This window comes from Hipposideros armiger, unplaced genomic scaffold, assembly GCF_001890085.2.
Source record: "Hipposideros armiger isolate ML-2016 unplaced genomic scaffold, ASM189008v1 scaffold_345, whole genome shotgun sequence".
Lineage (NCBI taxonomy): Eukaryota > Metazoa > Chordata > Mammalia > Chiroptera > Hipposideridae > Hipposideros > Hipposideros armiger.
This window is the reverse complement of record NW_017731695.1, coordinates 341,363-366,768: the sequence shown is the minus strand read 5'-3', so window position 1 is coordinate 366,768 and position 25,406 is coordinate 341,363. Positions and strand designations below refer to the sequence as shown.

At 35.8% G+C, this 25,406-nt stretch overlaps 1 protein-coding gene across 1 annotated transcript in view; it reads right to left on the bottom strand.

Moving 5' to 3' along the window:
• Positions 1-25,406, bottom strand: part of R3HDM1 (R3H domain containing 1) — a 183,044-nt gene that overhangs the window by 107,480 nt on the left and 50,158 nt on the right. The window contains exons 2-3 of the mRNA XM_019661343.1: positions 5,819-6,027; positions 4,121-4,331 (exon numbers count right to left, since the gene is read on the bottom strand). Coding sequence (XP_019516888.1) covers positions 4,121-4,291 — 171 coding nt within the window. The 5' untranslated portion in view covers positions 4,292-4,331; positions 5,819-6,027. The remainder of the gene's footprint in view (positions 1-4,120; positions 4,332-5,818; positions 6,028-25,406) is intronic.

The window sequence follows — 25,406 nt, the reverse complement described above, 5'->3', positions numbered from 1 at the left end:
TTCTCACTATTTTTCAAGGCAACAGTAAGAATTACTAGTAATAATGTGGGAGAAGTTAATGAATTAAAATGTTAAATGTCTAGCTAAAGGTCAGGAGCAGCAAAAACAACAGAGGCTAGGTTGATAACTTCCCCTGGATTAACAGAAGACAAAGTTTTCTGAGTTGGGAGAGTGGTCTTTTTAAAAAGTTGAACTCATTAAATATTAATGAGACAATAAAAGTAAAGTATACAGATAGGGAACTTAACACAAAGAATAAAAACTACTGCATTGCAATTTTGGGGAGCTTATGTCAATAAATACATTTTACTTTTTATTATTACTAAAGAAAAAAAATCTATGTTGTATAATAATAAAGGGACCAATGTGAGGAACCATATATAACAGTTGTGCTATTGCTAATAACAAATAAAACAATTATGATGATTACAAATATTATATTAATAGCATCTACCATTATTAGGCTCTAATTATGTACCAGGTACATTACATACATTCCTTTTATCTTTGTTAGACAAATAGGAAAATAGTTAAGAATTGTATGATTTATACAGACCAGGGGTCGGCAAACTGCGGCTCACGAGCCACATGTGGCTCTTTGGGTACGTACATGTGGCTCTAAAGTAAAATTGAAAATGAATATAAAACTATCATAGTTTCATGTATAAAATTTTTAAAGGATATTATTCACAGAATGGTGATTTCATCTGTTTTATGGCTCTCGAATAAATTTTAAATTGTTGTGAGGGACAGGATTGGCTCTTCTGTCTCAAAAGTTTGCCGATCCATGACACAGACGGACCTTTATTCAACACTTTAAACAGAAATTCTTCACATTTCATCAATTAAGGAATTTGATGCCCATTAACCTCACTGTTGGAGAAGTATGGCCTGTATCCTGAGTTTTTCTAATAACATTATTGGATTGCCATTGTTTTCTTGCCCCTTACTTGCCTTATTTTCCCCTTTGAAAAGGAATGCAAAAGAATTCACTTGGGGGATACAAGATATAAAAGTTTCATCTTGCTATCAAAGGCTTGTTACAGAAACTGAAAATATACTAAATACCTACTTCAAATGATTATGTATGGAAAATTCACTCATATAGGTATAGCAGAAACGGTTACGCACTCTAGCACATAAAGCCTAATTAACAAAAATCAATTCTCTTATTTCCTCCGCAACAAAGGTTACTAATGCAATTTGGACTCGTTTATGGGAAGAGAAATTGTTGTTTGAACTGCTCTAAAATATGTTTTGGATTGTGTTTATATGCACACATACACACACATATAGATTAATACCACTAGACAAAACATTTGTCAAGTAAAAAATACAATTGTAAAAACATAAAATAGGGCAAGTTGAACCTTTTAATAAGGAAGCAGAACACAAGATTCCTAATTTTATATTTCAAATAAATGACAGCAAAATCAACACAAGTAATTTACCTAATCTGAGAAATCTATCCCTGAGAAAAATCAGAGGCCATAAAAGTAAGTTACACTAAGTAACACAAAGCAAACACTGCCCCTCCCATTTATCCTTTGTTAAAGATTAGTAGTAGTCTAACAAATTAAATTTTTTCTGGATTTAGATTGGAAACCAGACACCTCACCCCCCCCCCAATCTTCCAAATGCTTAATGAACATAGAAAATACAACATATAACAAGATTTGCAATAGAAATAGTGTGTGACAGTAGCAAAGCTGCTAAGCAAAAATGCTTTGCACAATTATTTGGGACCATTATCAATTATTCTGTACAACTCCACAGCAATTATGTGGGCAAGTTAAATTCTTGACATAAATGCACACACACTGCTTGAATTAGCGCTACAGTATTTTTAAGAAATTCTTAAGAAAGTAGTCCTAAAACTTCTACAAAAGATTATAGTCCAAAACAAAACTTTGGGAAAAAAACCACAACTAACATTTTTTAAAGAGTAGAGCATCACACAAGCAGAATTATGTGTAAAAGAAATGATCAAGGAGCTCTATGAGATAATCTCTACTTGGAACCGTTTATCCAAGGTGATGTCTGCTGTCTGCTGGCCTTTGTCTAGTTTAATGAAAATTATTTTTTTGTGTAAAGGCTATCCTTAATAGATAGAAAATCATAAGATTTCTTCACAGTATTAAAGAAGTTATGACATCCCTTCATTTAAAAATGAGTTTTTCTAGCTAAAACAGTAAAGGGGATGGTAAGGAAATTAAGACTTGGAAATGGATGAAATGTTTGTTTCTTTAGGAAAAAATTTCCATTTTTCTAAGTCATTTTAAATATTACTATGCTGAAGCAAGACAACACACTTAAGTTATATTTATGCTAGCTGATTTTCAAAATGATACAAAGGAAATTAGAAAATATATTGGTTTATTCCAAATTCTTAATAGGAAACCTACATTAATTGGTACATACATCCAAATTTGAGTGAGAATAATAGTTACTATTTAAAATTAAAACTTTAGACAGCATCTTCGAGGTACCTAAGGAATGTGAAATGTCTAGTAGTATGTTAGAAAAAACATAAAAAGGTATTTCATAATAGGTAACTCCAAATTAAGTTAAAAGGTTAACTTTATATTAACCAGATCCTTTTTAACAAGACACTCTATTCTCTGTTCAAGTTTTAAAAAGTTGACTTTATTTTACATTACATTAGGACAAAAAATTACTTCTAGTTTTATATACTTCCATTCCTAATTTCCATTACTGAACTCTCTGCTGTATAAGTTATTTCGACTCTAAGCCCCTTGCCAGTTGTAGGAGTTGCTATCATTTTCTAACACATTTCTGGCACATAATGGAGAAATAAATGAAGTTTCTGACTGAATGAAGGAATGAACCAACCTTTAAAAAAGCCTTCTTTACTTATAATAAAAAAAATGAAAGTATAATTTTTGGCATTTTTTTTTAGACTATAGAAAGAATGACAGAAAATTCCTCCTAAAGTACAAATCTTTATTCATTGGGCTAAACTAAAACAGAAGTGTTCAAGATGGTATTCTGAGGTAACTTTTTGTGGTGCAGGTCTTTCCTCCTGAGACACAGGGTCTAATTCCCCTTCCCCTGAATCTGGCCTGGCTTTACTGACATGTGTCATCAAGAGACAACAATGTGAGTGACATTTTGGGACTTCTGAGCCTAGTTCAAAAGAGACCTGGCAGCTTTGCGTGGCTCTTAGAACATTCTTTCTGGGACCCCTAAATAAGTCTGACTCCTCTGGGGCCTACATGCTGCAGGGACCATAAGTAGGTGCTCCCAGTTCTAGCCAGCCTACATTCCACCCATTCGCACCAAGGGCCAGATATGTGAGTGAAATAGTTTTGGACCGTCCAGGCCGGCCCATCTGCCAGTTAAATATCAATGAGGGCCTTCTTTTATCTCCTTATATACTAGAAAATTCACTCAGTCAAGCCCTTGTTCCCTTTTCCTAACTTTATTTTAAAAAAATAAAATACAATAGAGTTTTAGCAAATTCCCTGTTTAAAAATGTTAGCCTTTTGTTTTGTGATAATTTGTTACATAACAGATAACTGGAACACTTAGAGCTGAATACTGGAAGTATTACTTGAAACTAATTTTTACCTATCTTAAATCTTTGATCAACTCCTCAATTTCAATCTGTGCCTGGAATTAAAAGCCCTTTCAGTGGTCAGTTCTAAATTATCATACATGTGTAGCATCAAAAGCCTCAAGTGACTTATTTTCCCCCACCAATCTTCTTTCTCAGTCATGACTGACTGCTTCCTCTACAGGCTGTTTTTGCCAATAGAACCTCCGCAGTTTCCATCTCTCTATTCTCCTATCCTCTTGGAGCTCTTAGGTTGAATTCTGGACTCTCACAATACTGATAGGTGCAGAGTGGACTGAAAAAGTAGAAAGCCAGTAAAAAATGTATTGGCCACATACAAATGGAAAGAATTATATTACATGATACAAGCAAATCAAAGAGCTAGATTCAACAAGCTAATCCAGATGGCTCAAAAGCCACCTGATAAACATGTCCCAATGGGTGAACTTACCCTTTTAAAATTCTGAAAGTGAGTTTTGTATGAAGAGTACAACTATATATTGAATATTCAGTATTTGTAGTCAAAGAGAAAATCCTGTTTACCTGCAAATCAATATTGTTGTCAATACAACGTTCATTCTTCTCTGCCAAAATCTTCCCATAGTTCTCTGATTTGGTAAGATTTTCAACTCTGGTTGTATCTTTCATTTCTGCTTCCAAATCCTTCATTGTTTCAGTTTCATGTTTTACAGTAACAGTATCAGACATCCTCATCAGCAAAGGTTATTTTAGAATTCTACAAGGAACTTGAAGCCTTATCAAGAAAGAAAAAAATATTTAATTTAGCCTGAAACCTTCAGTACTGTACAATATTTACTGAGTATTCCACGTTCCAGGAATAATGTTGAGTATACCCAGATAAAAACAAAATTCCTGCTTTCAAGGAGTATACAGTTTAGCAGCAGACATGTTGAAATAAAAAAAGAATCATAATACAATGAGGTAGAGCTATAATAAGGGTGCTAGGTGATTCTGATGCGCATACCACTTGTGAAAGTTCTTAAGAAACATTAAGGAATGAATCATATCGAGATAGAAGGTAATGGTTGGGAGAGCTATAAATGTATATTTAGATCACATTAAAAATCTTTTTCTCTAAAGGGATTTTATGAGTATTACCCTGTGAGAAAAGGGTTTTCATATCATAGCTTTCCTCTGAATTTCCAAAATTCCAAACTTCTTAAATACTCTGCAATTCTGAAAGGAAATAATTTTAAAACTAAAAGAGCAACATTCTATATAAAACACAGTTGTGAAGCTGTATTATTAACTGTTTGGCATTATAAATCAAACATTAAAAACTCTCCTGACTTACGTAATTCAACGCCAAACAACACATTACCAGATGCTCTAGTACATGGACTCCATAGGAGAGCAAATACACAAGATGCCAATGTATTTCATGTCCTCAGTGATTTTAAGAACACAATGGGGACTTTTTACCCTGGGTATCAAATAGGAACATATCAGGTAGCTGTCATTTTAGGAAATGTGAAATGAAAGAGCAGAACTTGATGTAAAGAACTTTTTTCCCTAGTTTTACCGAGATATATGACTGGCATCTAACAATGTGTTTAAGTTTAAGGTATACAGCATGATGATTTGACACGTATATATCACTAATTACCACAATCCATCACCTCACATTAACTACAAATTTCTTTATGTGGTGAGAACAAAAACAACTTATTTACAAATGCATCAAAAAAATTAAGATAAATTGATGGCTAGATAGAGGAATGGATATAGATGGACAGATACAGGTTAAATTAAGTATGATAAAATGTTAATGGCAGAATCTAGGAGTGGTATATGGTTGTTCACGTAAAATTCTTTCAACTTCTCTATATTTCTGAAAATTTCATGATAAAATCTTGGGGGGGGCGTGTGGGGGGAAAGAACTTGGTTACTTTATATAAATCTGAAAATTCAAGAGTTCTTTTCCTGAAGGAATATTTTACAATTAAATATCTAAATAGATTTCAGAAATCCATAAATACACCTGAAAAGTTAAAAAAAAGAGAAAAATAAATTCCAAAGTCACAAGTAGACTCAACTGAGTAAAAAACATGTCTTCCTTAATTATATTCCATACCAAGGTTAACTGGTACCTTCTCAAAACAATAAGGTTACTGGGGGGAGGGAGACCGTTATTTAAAAATACTCTGACTCCTTGCTTTTTATATGTAAGATTTTGAAAGAAAAAGGGGTGTGTTTTTCTCAAATGAGAAGACAGGTTACCTGATGTGTCCTATGGATTTGGGATTGTGGTATACCACAGAAATAAAATAAAATAATCCAAGGTTCTTTTTCACAGTTGTCAGCCAGGATGTCAATTGTATTGAACCATCTGGAAAACGGCAGAAGGAGTCCCATGTCCTTGTCACCACTGTAGATTTCTGGACTGAAATGGACTGTCTTGGATCAAGTATATCATGCCTTTCAGTGGCCTAAAATTAAAACAAAAGAAAACATTACAACAAAATAGCCAAATGAAATGGAACACTACACAGTAATTCAGAAATTAAAAATACTATTGTTAATGATTTTACTGTTAGTTATTTTCTTGTTCTCAACAAGAGTCAGAACACTTAGTTACAACTAATTCTGACATGTATTAATTTTGTGAGCCTGAATAAGTCCCTGACGTCACCTGGAGAGTTCAGGAGTAAAAGCCGAAGGAAGAAAAAAGCAAAGGAACTAGTATGTAATAAGAACCCAGTACGTGGTCAGTATTGTAAGGAAGATATTATCTTCACTTTATAGATAAAGGAAAAAAATGTTGGTCCAAACTCATAACCAGGAACACTTAACTTCAAGAACCATGACTTTCAGAGTTTTCTTCCAGAACAACTCTGTGGAGTTAAGAGAAGAGTGCAATTTTGAATAATAATTACACTCTAGATTTTTAAAAGAACAAAGGGCTATAATAAGCCATTTAACATTTTAAAGAAACGCACATTGTCTGTTAAAAGCAAATATCTATAAAGATGAATGACTATTTTTAAAGACATCTGAAAGATCAATGCCAAAATTTTCTCAGTGTCATCTGCTTTTAAAGTCAGTTTCATTTTATATTTTTTTGGTGCAAATGAACACATCATGGCAAATAAACAACACTAAAAATCCTATATAGAACTTCTATCTTCCTATGACAATTTTGTTGTCGATAAACAGAATAGTACACTTTTAAGGTAAAACAGCTGAGCCTAATAAGGTCTAAGCACCAAGAGATACAATACTAAAACTGCTGAGTATGCATCATAGAACAATTCACAGCTTATCAATATATGAACTTCAAAAGCTATTCTGAAATACAATTATTTAGAATCCTGATACAGACTCACATTAATTTTCACAACTCCATTGCACTGTGTTTGACTAAGGGATAACAGAAAAGGAGGTATCATGAACAAATGTCAGTTATTTTTTAACTGACACTGTCATCTCAGTCTGACCAAGGTTACTGGGCCACTACATCAAATGACTAGGTGTTTTTTTTCTTTTTTAAAAGTTTCAACACGAGGAAAGAGTGAAAAAATAAAATGGAGTCACTATAGTTAAGGTGTAAATTACTAATATCAAGTAGGCTGAGGCATGAGGAAACAATTCAATTTTTGCTTTAACTAGCTTAGCAACTTAAACTTTTTAGACTTTTTGGTAGAGGAGCAATGCCTGGAGATATACATAAATCCTACAGATAACCCTCTGACGAACTTAGAAGAACTTTCATGGGTCCAGGTCCCTGACATCCATTACCCAGATCACTGAACCTCTGAGATAACCATCTCAGACTAATCCAGAGGCTAAGAATGCATTCTTGATTCTTCTCAAGAATGTACTTTTTACTATAAGAACTCTCAATTTTTCTTTTTTCTTTGGAACACTCTAGGTGTTATCTGGTAGTGTTTCTGATTTGTAAATTCAAAACCCTTAAATAAACCTTTGCCATTTACTTCTAGACAAAGCCTCCTGATATTTTGTGCTTGGCTGACAACCAAAAACAAACAATATAAAAATTACATCAATCACTTCTTGGCCTTTTGGCTAAGATAAAGTGTAAAAATTAGTTCAATGTAATTTTTCTCATTTTAAAATTTTTCTCTCGTAAAATGGTAGACACAAGATGGCGGTATTCACTAAGCAGCCAAATTTTTTTTTGTTCTCTGTAAAAATGACTTTGTGATTTAATCAACAATTCTTCAAATTTGAAATTCTAAAAAAGCAAGGTTGTAATCCATGTAGGAAATGAAAAATGCACAGACTAAGGCGATAACTGCAAGGGGTAATGAAGCAAACACACAATGTGAAGAGGTAAATGTGAGGAATTCAGCCCTTAAAGTTCAAAGAGGACCAAAGGTCCCTCTTAGGACCACAAGGTCTTAAGGAACCCCAAGGAGCCTTAAGACACTGGTCCAATCTTATAATTTACCATGCAAGTTATTAGTGTCCAGAGGTCAAATGACTTGTCCAAAGTTCTACAACCAACGGTATGACCAATACTTGCTAATATGCCATATTACTTGACAATAAACAAAATAAATGAATGATTCTGAACCAAAATGGCCGGTTACTGCCTGGGAAGGTACTGACTGCCCTAATACCTTTCATAGCTGATTCATTTAAAGCTCACAACAATTCTAAAAAGCAGGTCCTGCTATTACCCTTGTTTTACAGATTAGGAAACAAAGGCAGAGCGTGATTAAGTGATTTCTCCAGGATCACAAAGCTAGTAAGTATGGGAACCAGAACATGAAAGGGGCAGACAGGTGCTGCACTCCAGGCTCTTGCTCACAACACTGCATTACTTTTCATATGTACCAAAAAGAGGGGCCATTTGGGTTCATAGAGCACCCTTATTTCCAAAGTACTTATAACATGTGGCAACTCCTTAACATTATGTTCAACACAGAAAGTAAACTTATCCTTTTCACATGGATAGGTGCTATGTAGTGTTCTTTGTACAGAGGAAGACAGCATTATTAACTTCATATTAATGGTCAGTACGGCTAATCACTACTGAATTATCAGAACCACCAGTCTCTCCCTCTCCCCTCTCCCCACTTCCCTTTCTCCTCTCTCTTTCTCAAGTATCAAACTATATAAACCTGGCCGGCAATAAGGATTCAGTTTGTGGATAAGAAACAATGTGTGGATAAGAAACAATGTGTAGTCTAGTAGTTTACAAATGATAAATATGCATAGTTAAGTACCTTCCTCAAGGTAAAAAGGCAGGGCAGAATTAGGATCAACATTTGGAAAGGTAGACTAGTATATGCAGTCTATGAATGAGCAGTTTTACTAGTGAGAATTTTTGGCAGCAAAAATGCAATATTCATGTTGCTAATTCAAAGGATCACTTTATTATACTTAGGGTCTAATTTTTGGTTCTATATCACAAAAGAATAAAAATGTTGGACGATCAAAAAAACAAATACTCTAATTTCACACAGTGAAACCCTAGGTTAAGAGGATATCAAAAGTTCATTTAAGCTAATTTTTTTGTGGGAAAGAAATCTGGCTCCTACAGGTAATAACAAAGTACTCGCCAGATGAACACTGAGAGGGGGAAAAAGCGTTACACTACTGAAGTTACATGAATAGAATTTGGCAGACACTGCATTGTTCCCTTATGACTACCTGGTTATTCAATGTCATTTCATTAGGTGGAAACAATGCTGTATTTCTTCCCAAAATGTAATCGGCAGCCACATTTATAAAATAAACCAAACGCACAAGACCTCCCTACACATATCCGCTTCTCCTAAGGTTATAAATTGACACAACCAATTGGTCAGAGGCCTCCAACAAGAAAGGCAAGGAAAACTGTTTATGCTTTATTTGAAATAGTGGAAATTCACATTCTCAGAATCAATCATTTGTCAGTTACTTGAACAAGAACATAAGCACTGACATTTCAAAATGGTAAATGTCTATGTGATTTATAAACGTCTACTGTCATCCAACAAAAATTTACTGAGTGACCACAGAGAGCAATGTAGCTGCAATGAGTGTTAGAGGAATTTAAAAAGAGCAAGAGATAAAAAAACTACCTTGACTTGAAAGAGTCTGTTAAACCCAAAAGAGGAGGGTAACAATGACATTTACCTACAAATATATAACATAATTTCAAGAGGCGAAAAGATTTTGGGCAAGTTGAAGAATGGGAAAAAAGAACTTTTTAGTGGAGTCCTACAAGACTATGAGACAAATAACTTTTAGAAAAAAAAGTAAAGAGAGATAAGTTTTTACATCAATGTGTTACATTCTGAGTGGAGAAATGGAAAAGATAGGAAAAAGAAGTCTGTTTATTGGAAATAGAGTATATGAATTGGGGTTGAAGACAAAAAGTGATGATACGTAGGGTTGGCAAGGGTATGGGAATGGGAGCTCTCAAACACTGAGTTCACTTTAGTAAAGAATCTGTGATATTGAATGAAGTTTAAATTCCTCATATCCTAGGGCCCAACATTTCTACTTCTGGATCTATACACTAAGGAGACTCACACATATATAAAAATATTCACTGCATTGTTTTAAAGGCAAATAATGGAAAAGACCAAATGTCTACCAATAGAGAAATTAATTAAAAAAATAAATAACTGTGGTGTATTCATACTGCACAATATCATAAAACAATTAAAAAGGAATGAACTGAAGCTGTGTCAACATAAGTCCCCAAAAGAATGTTAGCATGCTTAGTGAAAAAGCAGAATGATTTCTATAATGCAATGCAACTTACGTGAAAATTTAAAAACTACACAAGCAGGGATGGGAAGGGTACATACCTATTTCATATTAGTAATTCTCTCTAGAGAGAGAAAGGAAAGGGTTTCAGATGAGATAAAAAAGAGACTTCAGTGATGACTTCATTATTTTATTTCTTAAAAAAAATAAATTAAAAATAAAGACCTGTAGCAAATATAAGAAAAGGTTAGTATCTGCTAATTCTTATTCAAGTACTGAATGTCTGTTACAACGCTCCTTTTTATGGACTTGACATTTTTCACTAAAAATGCTCTAAAAACAGCAGAATAACATCAAAGGGTGGATATATTTAAAGTCAAGATCAGAAGTTTAGTCTTGATCTCTGAGGGACATGAATGTCTGAACAGAGGAACTTATTTTAAGGGAAGTCATGGAGAATTAATTTGGCTACAGTATGAAGAGATTCTGTTCTAGCAGTTAAAATACTATGAGAGTTGTAATGGAAAGTGAGTAGTTTCGACAGGATAAAGAGGTAAAGGCTGAAAAGCAAAAAGGAGATTTCATTGTTTCATTCTAATCTTGTGATTGGATCCTGTATGCTCTAAATGCTGAGAATTAGCAGTAAACCAGGCAGACAGGATCCTAGTACTCAAGGTACTTCATTCAACTGCAGATAAAATAAGATAATTACTTATTATAATATGTGTTTTAAAACCAATAATATTCTGAAACTAATTCTAAAAAATGTGTATTTCATAATAAAAAATAATAAAAACAAAACAAAACAAAAAACAAAAAAAAACACACAAAAAACCCCAATAATATTGACGGCAAACTCTTAAACAGCTACTTATATTCAGTAAACACTATTCCCAATGCTTTCACTGTATTAATTCATTTAATCCTTGTAACAACTCTATCAGGCAGGTGCTCTTATTATTCCCATTTTTACCACTGAGGAAACTGAGGCAGAGAAAGATTAAGCAGCTTGCCCAAGATTGCAAGAATAGTAACTGGCAGAGTTAGGATTTGAATTCAGGTGGTCTGGCTCCAGAGCCCTTGCTACATTAGCCACTCCCTGTATGAGGTCGGACAATTAAGTTTGCAAACTCATCCTAGAAAAAGTGCTACATATACTTCATTGCTGAATATCACTATGGTCACCTTCAAAAGTACACCCTGTGGGAAGTTATGCACTGACGCCTGCACCTAGTTCACCCTCTAAAGCTATTTTGGAACTCTTTTTCTGGAATGGCCATCAGATCTGTCGTCGTATTACCCTTCATGTCCTGAATGTCATCAAAATCTCTTCCTTTTAATATTTCTTTTATCTTCTGGTAAAGAAAGAAGTCATTGGGGGCCAGATCAGGTGAGCAGGGAGGGTGTTCCAATACAGTTATTTGTTTACTGGCTCAAAACTCTCTCACAGACAGTGCCGTGTGAGCTGGTGCATTGTTGTGATGCAAAGGCCATGAGTTGTTGGCAAAAAGTTCAAGTCTAACTTTTTCACGCAGCCTTTTCAGCACTTCCAAATAGAAAACTTAGTTAACTGTTTGTCCAGTTGGTACTAATTCACAATGAATAAGCCCTCTGATAGCAAAAAGGTTAGCAACATCATTGCAACAAGTTCGCAAACTTAGTTGTCACACCTTGTATGTACAGCCACTAGAAATGAAGAGGTAAATATAACAGAAAGCAGCTAACTGGGGGAAGCCAACTAGATATAGGGTGGTCAGGGAAAAGGTTAGGGCTGTGATGGTTGGAATAGTTACAAGACACAATGAAGGTGTAGATGGTGCCTGCTACCCACTAACACAGACAGGTAATATATGAGGGGGGAAAAAGATTCAATGCAGACAATGATCTCAGTTCTGCACACAGTAAGTTTCAGGTGTTTTCAGGACATTCAGGTGGAGCAATCTAACAGGGAGTTGGATAACCTGGAGTTAAGGAGAGAAGTTAGAGTTGATGCTATTTATTTGGGTAAAATCACTGTATAGATGGGAGCTCTGAATTATCAGCATAAATGAAGTTGCCCAGGAGTCAGAATAAGAAAACTGGGGCCGGCCGAGTGGCGCGATGGTTAAGAACTCGCTTGGGATGCCAGAGGGCCCCGGTTCGGATCCCACATATGAGGGCCAGTGACACTGCCCTCCACAGCTAAGATGCTGAACAACAGCTCAACCTGGAGCTGGGCTGCCATGAGTCGCCGGCGACGGCGTAGGCTGCAGTCCCTGTGGCAGTGGGTTGCCATGGGCTACCGTATGTAGCCAGCAGCCAGCGTGAGCGGCCAGCAGCCGCAGTGAACGGCCGTCCAGAAGCCGGCGACTGATCTGCCTCGCTAGAGAAGAGCGCAATGACGGTGCCAACTTGGGCCAGTGAAGCAACATCCTCCACAACTAGATTGAAGAACAAGACGACAGCAACTTGTCTGTTCCCCTTCCCCCAATTCCCCAGCACTGTTCCCATTCCCCCAATTCCCCCAATAAAAACTTTAAAAAAAAAAAAAAAAAAGAATAAGAAAACTGGGTTGGGGATAGAAACTCTAGGGACACCAAACCCTAAGAGATGAGCAGAAAGGTGGAAGCCCAGAGCCCACTTGGATTTGGCAACAAGGTTAGCAGGAGATACAAAGTTAGGGGAAGGCTGTCAGGATGGGAAGCACACCGGCCAAAGAGAAGTCAGTAGAGAGAGGCTGAGGTTCAAGAGAAAAAAAGGATGAGGGTGAGAGTGAAAATCTGAAGTGCAGAGAAATGAGAAAACAGGGTCAGAAGCACAAATGGAGCCATGAGCCTTTAAAATGTTTACTGTCCTCAGAAACTGAAGGGAATGTGGCTAGAAACTAGAAATTCATATCTAATAAACATTTTATATTTTATTTCACTTAGAACATTGTCTACCAAAAGTGAGGAAGCTGGGACGGCTGTGGGGTTTGGGGAGATCGGTGGGTGAGGATGAATACTTGGAGTAAGGCTCTAAGGGTAGGGTCATTAAGGCCGACACCGACATCCAGGACTGTTCATGCACAGTTCTTCTGGGGAGAAGTCTGTGGATTACAGGACTGAAGATTTCTGCGATTCTTTAACTGAGGTCAGTGCAGTGGGAGTAGTTTAAATGAGAAAGCTCAGGTGCTACTTGCTAATAGAACTGGCTAAATGTCCTTTCATAGCCATTTCCAGATCTGACTTGACATCATTGTGTGGTACAGTGCTTAAAAAGCCTAATAGCGCCAAAGTAAAATGTACAAAGTTGGAAATTAGGAATGCTAGAGTACTAAAAGAACTCTACATATATCTTTATGTAGCAGGGGTCCTAGTTTGAGCCAAAGCAGGAGCTAAAGGGTTTTTATTAGAGAACCAAAGCAGGGGAGAAGTGGGAGACAAACAGCTCATGGTGTCCAGGTGATCAAGCTTGGCACGTAAGATTCTAGTGAATATGGTACCCTGAAGACTGATGATGCTGAAACCTCTAGGAGATAGAGCCCTTGGTAGGGACACGGGCAAATTTATGGCAAGCAGTTGCCAAAGTGGCAGTGGGCAGTGAGCCAGACAAGGACGAAACTGCAAGAGCTTGAAAGTGCTGTTCATGAGCTTGAGGGAGAGACCTCGGAGAACCCTGGGGTAACTTGGTGAGATTCTGAAGGCATGTAGACATTGGCAGATGGAGGAAGAGACAGTGCAACAAAGTCAGGGCCATTAATATAACTCTATACCTGAAGGCTTAGTTACTTCCTAAGATAGTGCTAAGTGAGGGAATAAAGAATTTTGCCTTAGCTCTAAACCTATCATAGTCAAGTATTATACCGGGAGCTTCCTATTTATGTGTTAAATGCAGGACTGAAACAAATCAGGTTGTAATAAGAGCTCTTGGCACATAATAAAATCTCTCTTGAAGACAACATGGAGGTAAAAAGGATGGTCTTACCATCTGATCATGCTTTGGGAAATACACAAAGAACATTCAAAGGTTTAGATTCCTGGAAACTGAGCACAGATAATGAGGGTATGAGAGAACTTCAGATAAAAGGCATGTAAGAAGGGAAAATATAGACTTTTGTTCCATATTGAGTTTGAATTGATAATTCGTTTTTTAAATAGTATATTATCTACTTAGAGATGCTTTTCAGCTATGAAACTGGCTAGAGGGGGAACTGGTTAGAAGGAGAAACACCTATTTATTTAGGCGACTGCATTAAGAGTTAACCCTTATAAAGAACGAGAACCAGAAAAGTAAATTATTTCCCTAATACAGAACACCAAAGACACTATCAATAGTTAGAGAATAAGATATGGGTAATAAAGAGTCCAGCTGGCCTTTGTCCCTGGTTCCTGGGAGGAAGTTTCTAAATCCCTGGAATTTTGGGAGTGATGGGAGTGTCTTTGTTATTGATGGTGGGCCTGACAGTTTGTGCTAATGAGATAAATCCAATTGGGGACTGGCCATACCAGAAAGGCGAATCTGTGATTAGAAAGTTGGGGCTTTGAGCCAGGTTATATCAGCATAACCTCTGGGAAGGGAAGTAAGGCAGGCAAGAGAATTCAACTGCATTGCCAATGATTTAATCAATCAAGCCTATAAAACAAAACCCCAAGAAAAAGTCTGAATGTTGAAGCTTGAGTGAGCATCCCTCGACAGCGATATTCTGCATATTGTCACAGATCACTGAACCGAGAGAATAACACAACCTAACTCCACAGAAGACAAGGGGAACTCTGCATTTGGAACCCTCCAGACCTTGCCCAGTGGTGTCTCTCCTTTTGGCTGGTCTGATTTGTATCCTTTATAATAAAACTGTGATAGTAAGTACAGGACATTCCTGAGCTCTGTAAAGTTGTTCTAGTGAATCATCAAACCTGACGGGGGAAATGGGAACCTTCCAATCTGTACCCAGCTGGTGTGAAGTGAGGGCAGGCTTGTGGAGGGATGTGCCCTGAACCTGTGAAGCTTGGCCTTACTCTGGGTCAGCTGGTGCCAGAAGCCACTGACATTACCAATCCTTTGCAGTCTAGTCTCATACATTACATTCGTTACTAATTTATTTTGCACTTGGTTCATATCATGATAATAAGCATGATAATGTGCGTAGTTTATAGTTCATGAATAAAAGTGAACATCGTGAGCATAATCCTAGCTTTTTTTATTCAGTCACTCCTAATGAGAAGCTTTACACAGACTGTGCCAAGTGCTAGGCCACCCTGTAAGAAACCTTCAGTCTTCACAGGGATTCCAGCTAGACTCTGATGTGGTGTTCTCTTTACTCCTTCAAAATTTTTCACTTAATTTTTTTTCCCTCTGTACTACTAATGTAACTAAATGAATTGATCCCTGTGTACTTTTTACCCATGACTAGCATTTCATTCTTATCATAGGATCACAATGAAAATCCTTTGAGGGCCTTACACAGTAAGCTCTGTCATCAAAGAGTCTTAGCAGAACTCATGCTGGGCCCTTGGCACATTTATCTAATCCACCCAAAGGCTCTTTGATGGCTTAATGTGTGTTTCATCAACATGTGAAACTTCATATTCTCTAGCATTTGAATCTAAAATGACCCATTTCCTTCTATGACAAAAATTTGCTTCCTTTGTATTATTTTAATTTAGGTTACAATGGACATTCTATTTTAGAACTAATGTGCCATCGTCACTTCTTGAATTGCCCACTACGTTCTAACAAAAGATCACAACTCTCTTTTAAAAAAGCACCTAGGGATTATGTTCAGGGAAAATGGCTCAAAAATGTTCTATTTCTTCTTTCAGTCAGAGAGCATTTCATGGTCAGTAAAAATAGCTTAAAAACAGCTTGAGGTAGAACAGGTGCTGTCTTTCAGTTGCCATCATCTACCTTCATATCTATAAAAGGATGTGAGCAAACACTTTTATAACCTGAAGATGCTCCTGCCAGGCATGAGTGAACACCGCTGAGAACCTCATGGTCTCTAGAAATTCACACTATACACTGTGTTCGTAGAGTGAGCACATATAACTTCTCTTTAAAGTACCCAAGGTTCTGTCCAATTTAACTGGCTCAACTTCCTATGGCTTTGCACAAAATGAATAAACTCAGAGTCTTATCTATTTCAGATTTGATTTTTTAACAGCTTTCTTTATTTCCTAGCTACGTACATCAAATTGTCTTAGTGGTTATTAATGCATAATACATTTCTTTGGTTTTCTTTACAATTGTTTCATTGGAGCTCAATGGGGGAATTACAGTGTTCAGCTTTTGTTGTCATTCATTTTCTACTTGTTAAAAGAAGCGGGGCAGTGGTTTGGGGGAGGGAGGTTGTCACTTTGTGAGGGGTGAAAAGTATAACTATTGCATTGTTTTGTACACCTGAAGCTAATTTAAAAAAAGAAAATTAGTATTCATTAAATAATTATAAACAAAGTAAGTGATAATATAGTATTTATATATGAATAGATTTGAAAATAAAAAAACTGTGGTTTAGTTAGAACTTTGAAAGTACTGAGTACTGCTATCTCTCTCTGGTGATCTTGTAGTATGACATCAGTTGTGCATGGTAATCAGTCATTGCATATGTTCACACTACCTGAATAAAGCTCCACATGATTTTTTGGAAGTGCCTGCTGTTGCAGGAGAAAATCATAATCACTTCTAAGCAATGGAAATGAAGGAAAAAAGAAAAGATGTCAAATTAACACAGTAGATTGAGTAAATGCAGCACTCATAATGTGTATGTTCACAGACACTTTTGCATGTGGTTTTTGGGGTTTCCTGGTTCTCCAGGCGCCTATATATGAATTCTAGTTATGTTTTATATATGCATGTTATATATAAATGTTACAGGTTACATTTTATATATGTATGCTATATATAGCTTTGATATGCCTGTTATATATAAAATATAAAATGAGGGTTATTATAATAACTAGGAGTAAGGTAAAGGCTCTGAGAACTAAGAACCCTATATAAGTATCCAAATGTGTGTATAACATATATCTAGTATAATAATATATATAGCATATGTTAAAAAGGAGTTATATTGTTGCTGACGTGTACTCTGTATTTAGGGCTACAATGGTCATCTGTACTGAACATGTAGAGACATTTTTCTTGTCATTATTCCCTAACAATACAGTTAACAAGTATTTACACAGCATTTACATTATGTTAGGTATTATAAGTAATCTAGAGATGATTTAAAGTATACGGGAGTACTATGCCATTTTATAAAAGGGATTTGAGCATCCTTGGGTTTTGGTCTCCGAGAGGGGTTCTGGAACTAATCTGTAGATACTAAGGAATGACTCCTTGTGTGTGTGTGTGTGTGTGTGTGTGTGTGTGTGTGTGTGTGTACAGAAAGATTTTTTTTTTACATTAACTTACTCTGGGTTAAGTGAGAAAGTGAGGGTGGATTGAGAGAAATTAACTGGACTTCAGGCTTTTCTCTAGTTACTAAAGTACATCTGTGGAACTCCAGGGCTTGGAAGAAGTTAGTTTGAAAAAATAAAAATCATTGTATTAACTTTATTAAGGATATCATATATATATATATCACAATGGGGGTCGGTCAGCTATGTAGCTGTGACAAGATTTACAGAGACAATGATTTTTGGGTCCTATTTCACCCCCACCCTGTGCCCCATACAACTAGGAGTCTGATTGTAGAGCAGAAGAGAGAACTATACAAGCAGCAGAGGCACCAAAAGAATGTAGAAATGAGAAATGCTGCATAATTTTAGAAGAGGGAGAGTTATACGTGAAAATGATACTTAGCTCTGAAAAAATTATCATCTTACACATGTCTTTGCTTTTTAAACATATATAACTTAACTGTAAATTAAATTTTCTTCCCTGATAGCTCTATGCTAGTTATCACAAAACCACAGTGCTATTAAGATATACTATGCCTTCATCAAATTGCTGAATTAATCTGCTTTACAAAACAAAATAAAAACAATATGATGGCGGTTACTAAGTTTCTGATTATGTAAACAGGTAGATGCTGAGTAAGTTTTTGTTCTTCAGACTATTTTAAATACTAAGATACAAGATACAAAATCTTGAGGAAAACATTTTTAAAATGTTGGAAGTCTTTAAAAAACACACATGGAACCTCTCCATACTATTTTTGCTACTTCTTCTGAATTTATAATTATTTCAAAAGAAAAACTTAAAAATGAAAGAAAAAAATCCCAACATATATCCACTGTAACACATTTAAAAAATACAGAATAGTATATTAAAAAAAGCCATTATAGGTATAAAAAAAAAATTAAAGGTCTACCCATAACCTGGAACACAATTATGAAGTGGGATATTGTCTTAAGTATCTTAAGTTAAAATTTAAAAACGCTAAAAAAACCCCCCCTAAAAATAGAAAAATCATTTGAGAGAAAAAGAATTCCCCTTAACAATCTAAAATGCGTATGTTTGGAAGAGAAAACATTTTAAATGATGATTTCGATATGTGATAGTTTCAATCTATTTGTAAGGCTTGAAACATAAGTTTCTAAAAATTAAAGAAATGGGGCAAAGGGTAAATTCTATTTAAAATATAATTATTTACCCAGTAGTTTCTTTTGCAAAGTGCAGAGTTTAACATAAATCAAAATGCAACCTGTTTAACTGCTATTAATTAACCCGGGCTCCCCCCTCTCCCCAATTAAAGTCAAGTGTAGATCTACTAGTTCCCAATGAAAATTGAAAATCCATACGACAATGAAAATCTGGAGTGAATGTGTGTGAGTAAAGCTTGGACAGGAGGAAGACCTGGGGGTAGGGGAGGAAAGGGAGCAAAATGCCAAGGGGAGGAATGGAGGCAGAAAGACTGTATTACAGAAACAACAGCAGTCAGGGTGACTGGGAGAGACACAAATAGGAACAGAGAGGTAGGAAGAAAGAGGGGCACAGCAGAGTAAAAAAAAAGAGTAAGGAAGAAGGAGGGGGTAGGGAGGACAAAAAGAAAGGAGGAGGAAGGGGAGGTACATCAAGAACCAGAGACAAAGGGAGAGGAAGAGACAGAGAGAGGGGAAAAGGGAGAGGCAGATAGAGGGAGATACAGAGATAGCTACAGAAGAGGGAGATACCAGGGAGAGGGATAGAGTCAGATGGGCAGAAAACGAAGACAGGCAGACACACACACACATTTAGAGAGAGAGTGACTGATTCAGTCAGAGAGGAAGAGACTCTGAGACACTTGATAGAGATAGACAGAAAGGCAGAGAGATTGAGACCAAGTAGGAAAGACCAATGGGTCAGGGGAGGGGGAGGGAAAGAAGACGGAGAGCAAACACTCAGAAAGACACACACACACACACACACACACACACACACACACACACACACACACACACACACACACACACACACACACACTGGCGAGGGTGGTGGTGACAGAGAGAGCCACAAATAGAAACCCAAAGAAATGTAAAAGAGGAAAGATTATTAAAAATAAAATGAAATGTGACACAAAATGGATAAAGCCAGTTGCAGGCAAGAACTGAGAGTATGTGCTCTTTTTAATATTTTTCTTTTGTAGTTCTCAGCCATAAAACTTGAAAGAAAACCTGAAGCTTAAAAAAGAAATGATGACGAAATTCTCCTGGCATTAGGTTGAAATAATGTATCTGATAAAAGACCCTAATTTTAATAACAGCTATTAATATTTTCATGATCCTAATTACACAGTTGAGAATCAGAAAGAAACAAAAGAGTAATGATATTCAGCACTGATAAAAGGTCATTTAGTGATTTTCCCTCATATGTCCTCTAAAAGAGAGATGAGTTATTTCTCAAAATCAAAATAGTTGTTTCATTGAGGGAAGGGGAGGGTTGAAAGTATCACAGCAATTCCATATACTGTTAAAATTTTGGCTAATTCCAGGTAAAAAGCAAGCAAAACAAAAAAAAACAACACCTTTCAAACAAGTCAGTTACACACTAATGGATATACGTTATTCAGTATCACCTATATGGTGAGATTCCAGTTTTGAAGAATCATAAAATATCAAAGTAAATGTCAAAATTTTCATATAGTATGATTAGAAATCAGTTCTAAAAAATTACAGTTGATTAGCATTTGCTCTCTTTTACAATATGGTATTTAATTATGCTAATCACAGCAATGACAGATCTAGGTTTTGTTGTTATAAGCACTTAAAAAATTATTCTACCTCTTGCCCCCCAAAAAGGTACAACATTTTAACATCAATTTTTGAAAGTTCTTAATCTCTTAATTTCCAAAAAAGAGACTCTCATCCACACTGTATTTGTTCTGCAATGAAATTTTTAACATCAGACAAGCCATACAGCATGTCTATTTGAAGATGAACCTGAAAGAGAAGTCATTTTCCCAGCTGACAGTTTGTTCTGCTATACACAAATACCAATGAGCACACATGTAAACCGTTGTGTACCGGTAAGGTACAACGAGTATCACAAATTTTGGGGGTAGAGAAGAAACTTGTACTATAGCTGAAAAGTATATAACTCCTACTCCTATCAACCTAAACAAATACATCTTTGCAAAGATAAACAAAAACCTTGGATATAGTAAAAATTGTACCACACATGCCCCTAGCAAAAAATTATGGTACTAAGTGAACATAAATAATTGTTCATATATTTGGCTACCTTTTGCACATATTTAGCAAATGAATTAAGAGTCACATACCTTCATTGGATTGGTATTTGCTTCATCGTACAGAGTGAATGAAAACGTACTTTCCATAGCATCTGTAAACTGATGCTCGGCATTGCTAGTCCAGAGCTCACTGCATGCACAGCCAGCTGATCACTCAGACATTGGGGGAGCGCTGCGAGAGCAGGCTAAGGCACTTGCCGAGGGCTCACAGACAATAGAAAGTCAACAGCTGTATGTTGTGATGTCAGTAACACTCTAGCCAGTCACCACCCAGAATATCTGAAATGCATCAGAAGCTATGTTGAGCTCTTCATTAGCCATTCAGAAGCAATGATGCAAAAACCCATGAAACTGTGAATGTGCAAAGACTGTCAGGATTTTTGAGATTTCTTGCTATTAAAATTTTGTTGCATATTGATGTCTGACCTCACACTGATGAAAAAAGTTGAGATAATTTTCCTCTAATTCTCTATAGAATAAGATGTATGGAATCTAGGCATGGTTAATACATTAGATTTTTAATAACTCTCTTCGACACTTTAACATAACAAAAAGCCTAAAAAAAAAAATCAAAGACCATCTGTCTACAAAAGCTGACATCCCATGATAGTTCTGCATCTTCAAACTGACTTAATTGCCACAAGGAAAGAAAATGAATTAAGAACATAATTCCTTATTTCTCAATTTGTTTTTGCTAAAATTAAATTGAGCTTGCTTATTCTGGCAAGAGCATTACTTCTTCATACCAACAGATGGAGATAGCAATAGAACTGCGATCAGAGGACAATTCTGCCTTGTGTCAGATGCTTGCTGTCTATATCTGCTCAAGTGGCGAACTTACAAGGAAAGGGAACAACCAAAACCAAAATTTTAAAAACTTAACTTTCAATAGCTGTGAGAATATAGACAAAATAAAATAGAAAACAAATTGTGTCTATTGGGCAAAACACTGAATAAGTAGGCAACTGTTTTTAAAAAAACACTAACATTCTAATGATTAATTTATGTGATAGCTGCGTAAAGCACGTGCGTTTCTCCCAATTTGTGAACCACAGATGGTACTTTTCGTAAGTACGGAATGCTGTAATAATCCTATCAGACAAGGGTCATACGTTACCTGGACTATTAGAAGAATCAGTGTATACCACTAACCAGAAATACTGCTTTTCTTTGCCACTAACAGGTTAAGTCTTACAGAGTTTATATAACCCTACACCCTAAAAAGATCAGCAGTGCTCTGTATCAGCTTAGCAAACTGCAATAATAAGATACTGACTTTATAATTTGAAGATGTTATTGCTTTTTCAAAAATAGGCTCTACTTCAGCCCTATAAATAGATTTAAGTTAATAATAGGTTTATATCTACAAAACCTTCCCTGACTATTCAAACAGGGCGGTAAGACAGCTAATATTAGTGGTTCTTGTCTGAGAGGTTTCATATTAAAGATTCCCAAAATACCTATTTTTCTAGTGTACAGTCCTTTACCATGCCCTGTATATTTTGGTACCCAGATACTTGTAAGTGGTAAAAATCAAATACCAGCCTGAGTATTTGAGTACCCAAAAAACAAATATCTAAGACCCTGGCTTTTCCAGAAATGGTTGGTATTTCTATCAAAGATTACAAATGATTTTTTTCTCAGATAAAATGTTACTTATGATAAACATATATCCAAGGCAGCTTTCTTTAAAAACTATAGTAAGAGTTCTTGTTATGATGTACAAATTAAAATGCAGAATGGACAAACTGAAATGCAGTATGAAGGAATGCACTTTCAATGCAACAAAAATTATAATTAGTATTTCTACGAGTCAGAAAGGTCAGGATAAATCCATTTGTACCGAGGGATGACACTATTTCAAATGATTCTATTTCTGTTTGAGTTTTAGAAATCGTCAGGCCTTATAAATTCAAGTTACCGTATTCCCCCATGTATAAGACGCTCCCATGTATAAGACGCACCTTAACTTTGGGGCCCGAAATTTGAAGGAAAAAAAAAAGTATCACATAAAGTTATTGAACTCATTTTATTTATCATAAAATTAATACTACTCCTCATCACTGTCAAAACTCACAACCATTAGCTTGTCCTCATCTCTGTCTGATGATGAATCACTGTCTTCATATATTGCCTCGTCCTCAGTTCCATCTATGGCATTTGAAATGCCACACTTCTTAAATGACTTGACAACGATCTACAACCACTGTATAAGACGCACCCAGTTTTTAGACCCCAAATTTTTTGGAAAAGGGTGCGTCTTATACATGGGGAAATACAGTAATTCCCAATTAGTGAAAAAAAAAATAATAAAAATACGTTAAAATGTAGTTTTACTATTGTCAAGTAGAGGCATCCCTCTAATTCTGAAGGGAAAGAACTTAGCTGTTCATAGCAAACTCTACTGATAATGAACCCTTAATTTAGGAACAATCTACAACTAGCTAATAAGACAAAGAACTTTCAATATTATTTTTGGATACTAAACCATTCATCACATAAATTAGTCTTGTCTGTATCCTGTAAGTGTTCAACACAAATAGTGAACAGATTTCGAAAGGTTTCTTATGGTATCTTGGTACTGTACTTAAAAATGCTACCAAAGTCAGGTAATAGGAAAAACTTTGAATGAAGAAACCCTCAAAAAGAGAAATATAAATTAAACAGATTTAGTTTTGGGCCTGCCTCTCAAATTTCGTACTGTATTTCTTAGAATGCTCAGCAACTTCATCTGCAAAACAGAAGCACACTGACTCTATTAACACAGTATTGAACTGTAGTTATAAGGTAAAGAGATAATTCCCACCCGAATTATAGGAACTGGGGAAACTATGAGACTAATAACACAAATTTGATTGTCTAAGTAATTACTGACACTGCTGATAAACTTTCTAAGTTTTTTTGGTGCCGTAGCTCTTCTGTTACTTTTTGAGTGCTCGACCTTTAAAGATGAAAATAACATTTGAACCTAATTCTCTTATATACTGCCTAAGACATTCTAAATAAAAAGAGTAAATTATTACCATTACCAAGGACGATCTTATGGAACTAATTTTTTAGAAATGTGACATTTTCTTAGAAGTAGAAAATCAGTATTTTGCAACCACTAATGTAGTAACAGATTCTGGCAAGGATCATGAATAGAAGACAAAAACCTATTGGATGAAAGACTGTTACTGAACAAGATGTTCTTTGATTACTGATAACTTTAATTTCAAAAAGAAAAAGGTATGTTTATAACCAGAAGACTCTGCCTTAATGAAGTGACCAAATGTAACATCATCAATATGACAGGCTAACATTATATGCCTCCTGATGTAATGCCGTAAGGGACAAAAAAATCACCTATGCACTACTCCTCTGAAAACATTTTATCTCAATCTAATCGTATGGAAACAATACAACAAATTTAGACTATGGACCATTCTACAAGACAGCCAGCTTGGACTCTTCAAATATCAATATTATGAAAAGAAAAACAGGCAAAATTATAAAAGACTAGAGAGACATGACAACAAACACAAACGTTAATATTTGACCAGGTTCTGGTTTTTCAAAAAGCTGTGAAGGATATTTAGAACAAGTGGGGGAACATAAATATGGCTAATATATTAAATGATACTATTTTATGAATGTTAAATTTTGGGTGTGTAAAAAAAATGAGAGATAGATAGATATCGGTCTTATATTTACTGTAGCATTTTTTATTTATTAGGAATTTAACAGCTTCTAAATTACTTTTATTCAGATTATTTCTTTTAAACAATGCTATGAAAGGGGTGGGGGAGAGAGACTATAATATAGCAATACCTATTAGCAAATATACTATATTCTCCTTTTGGAAACTTGGTAATTTGAAGTAAAAATATCTCACTTTGAAGTATAAAAATAGGATGCAGAGGACATTATCCAACTAAGGGAGGGTTCTTTCCAGGACTCCATGCCAACAATGTGAGTTTCTGCACCACTATCACCACCACCACCACCATCTCACTCCTTGGTTTGAGTATTCTGTGTTAGAGGCACAAGGTGATAGCCCAGGGACACACGATGACCAAGGTATTTGAACACTGGAAATTTCCTCATTCCCATAAAATTCTGCTAGTTTTACTGAACATGAAATTCCAATAACATAAAAGTAAGAAATTCATTTCCTGTGGTCTATTTTTATTTTTCAGTCAGACTACTATTACTATTTTCCCCTTTGTAAATAGTATTTTGTGACTTTGAAAATATCGTTTCTCATAATTTTGCTAATTTTAGCATCCTCTGATAGTTCTTGCATGCAATAATTATTAGAGTGCTATCTGCCTAATGGTGATTTTCATTTCTCTGTTTTTTTCTATACTAACTGTGGAGTTCCATTGTAAGAAAGCACTGTCTCGGGGCCGGCCAAGTGGCGTGATGGTTAAGAACTGGCTTGGAACGCCAGAGGGCCCCGGTTCGGATCCCACATATGAGGGCCAGTGACACTTTGCAGCTAAGATGCTGAACAACAGCTCAACCTGGAGC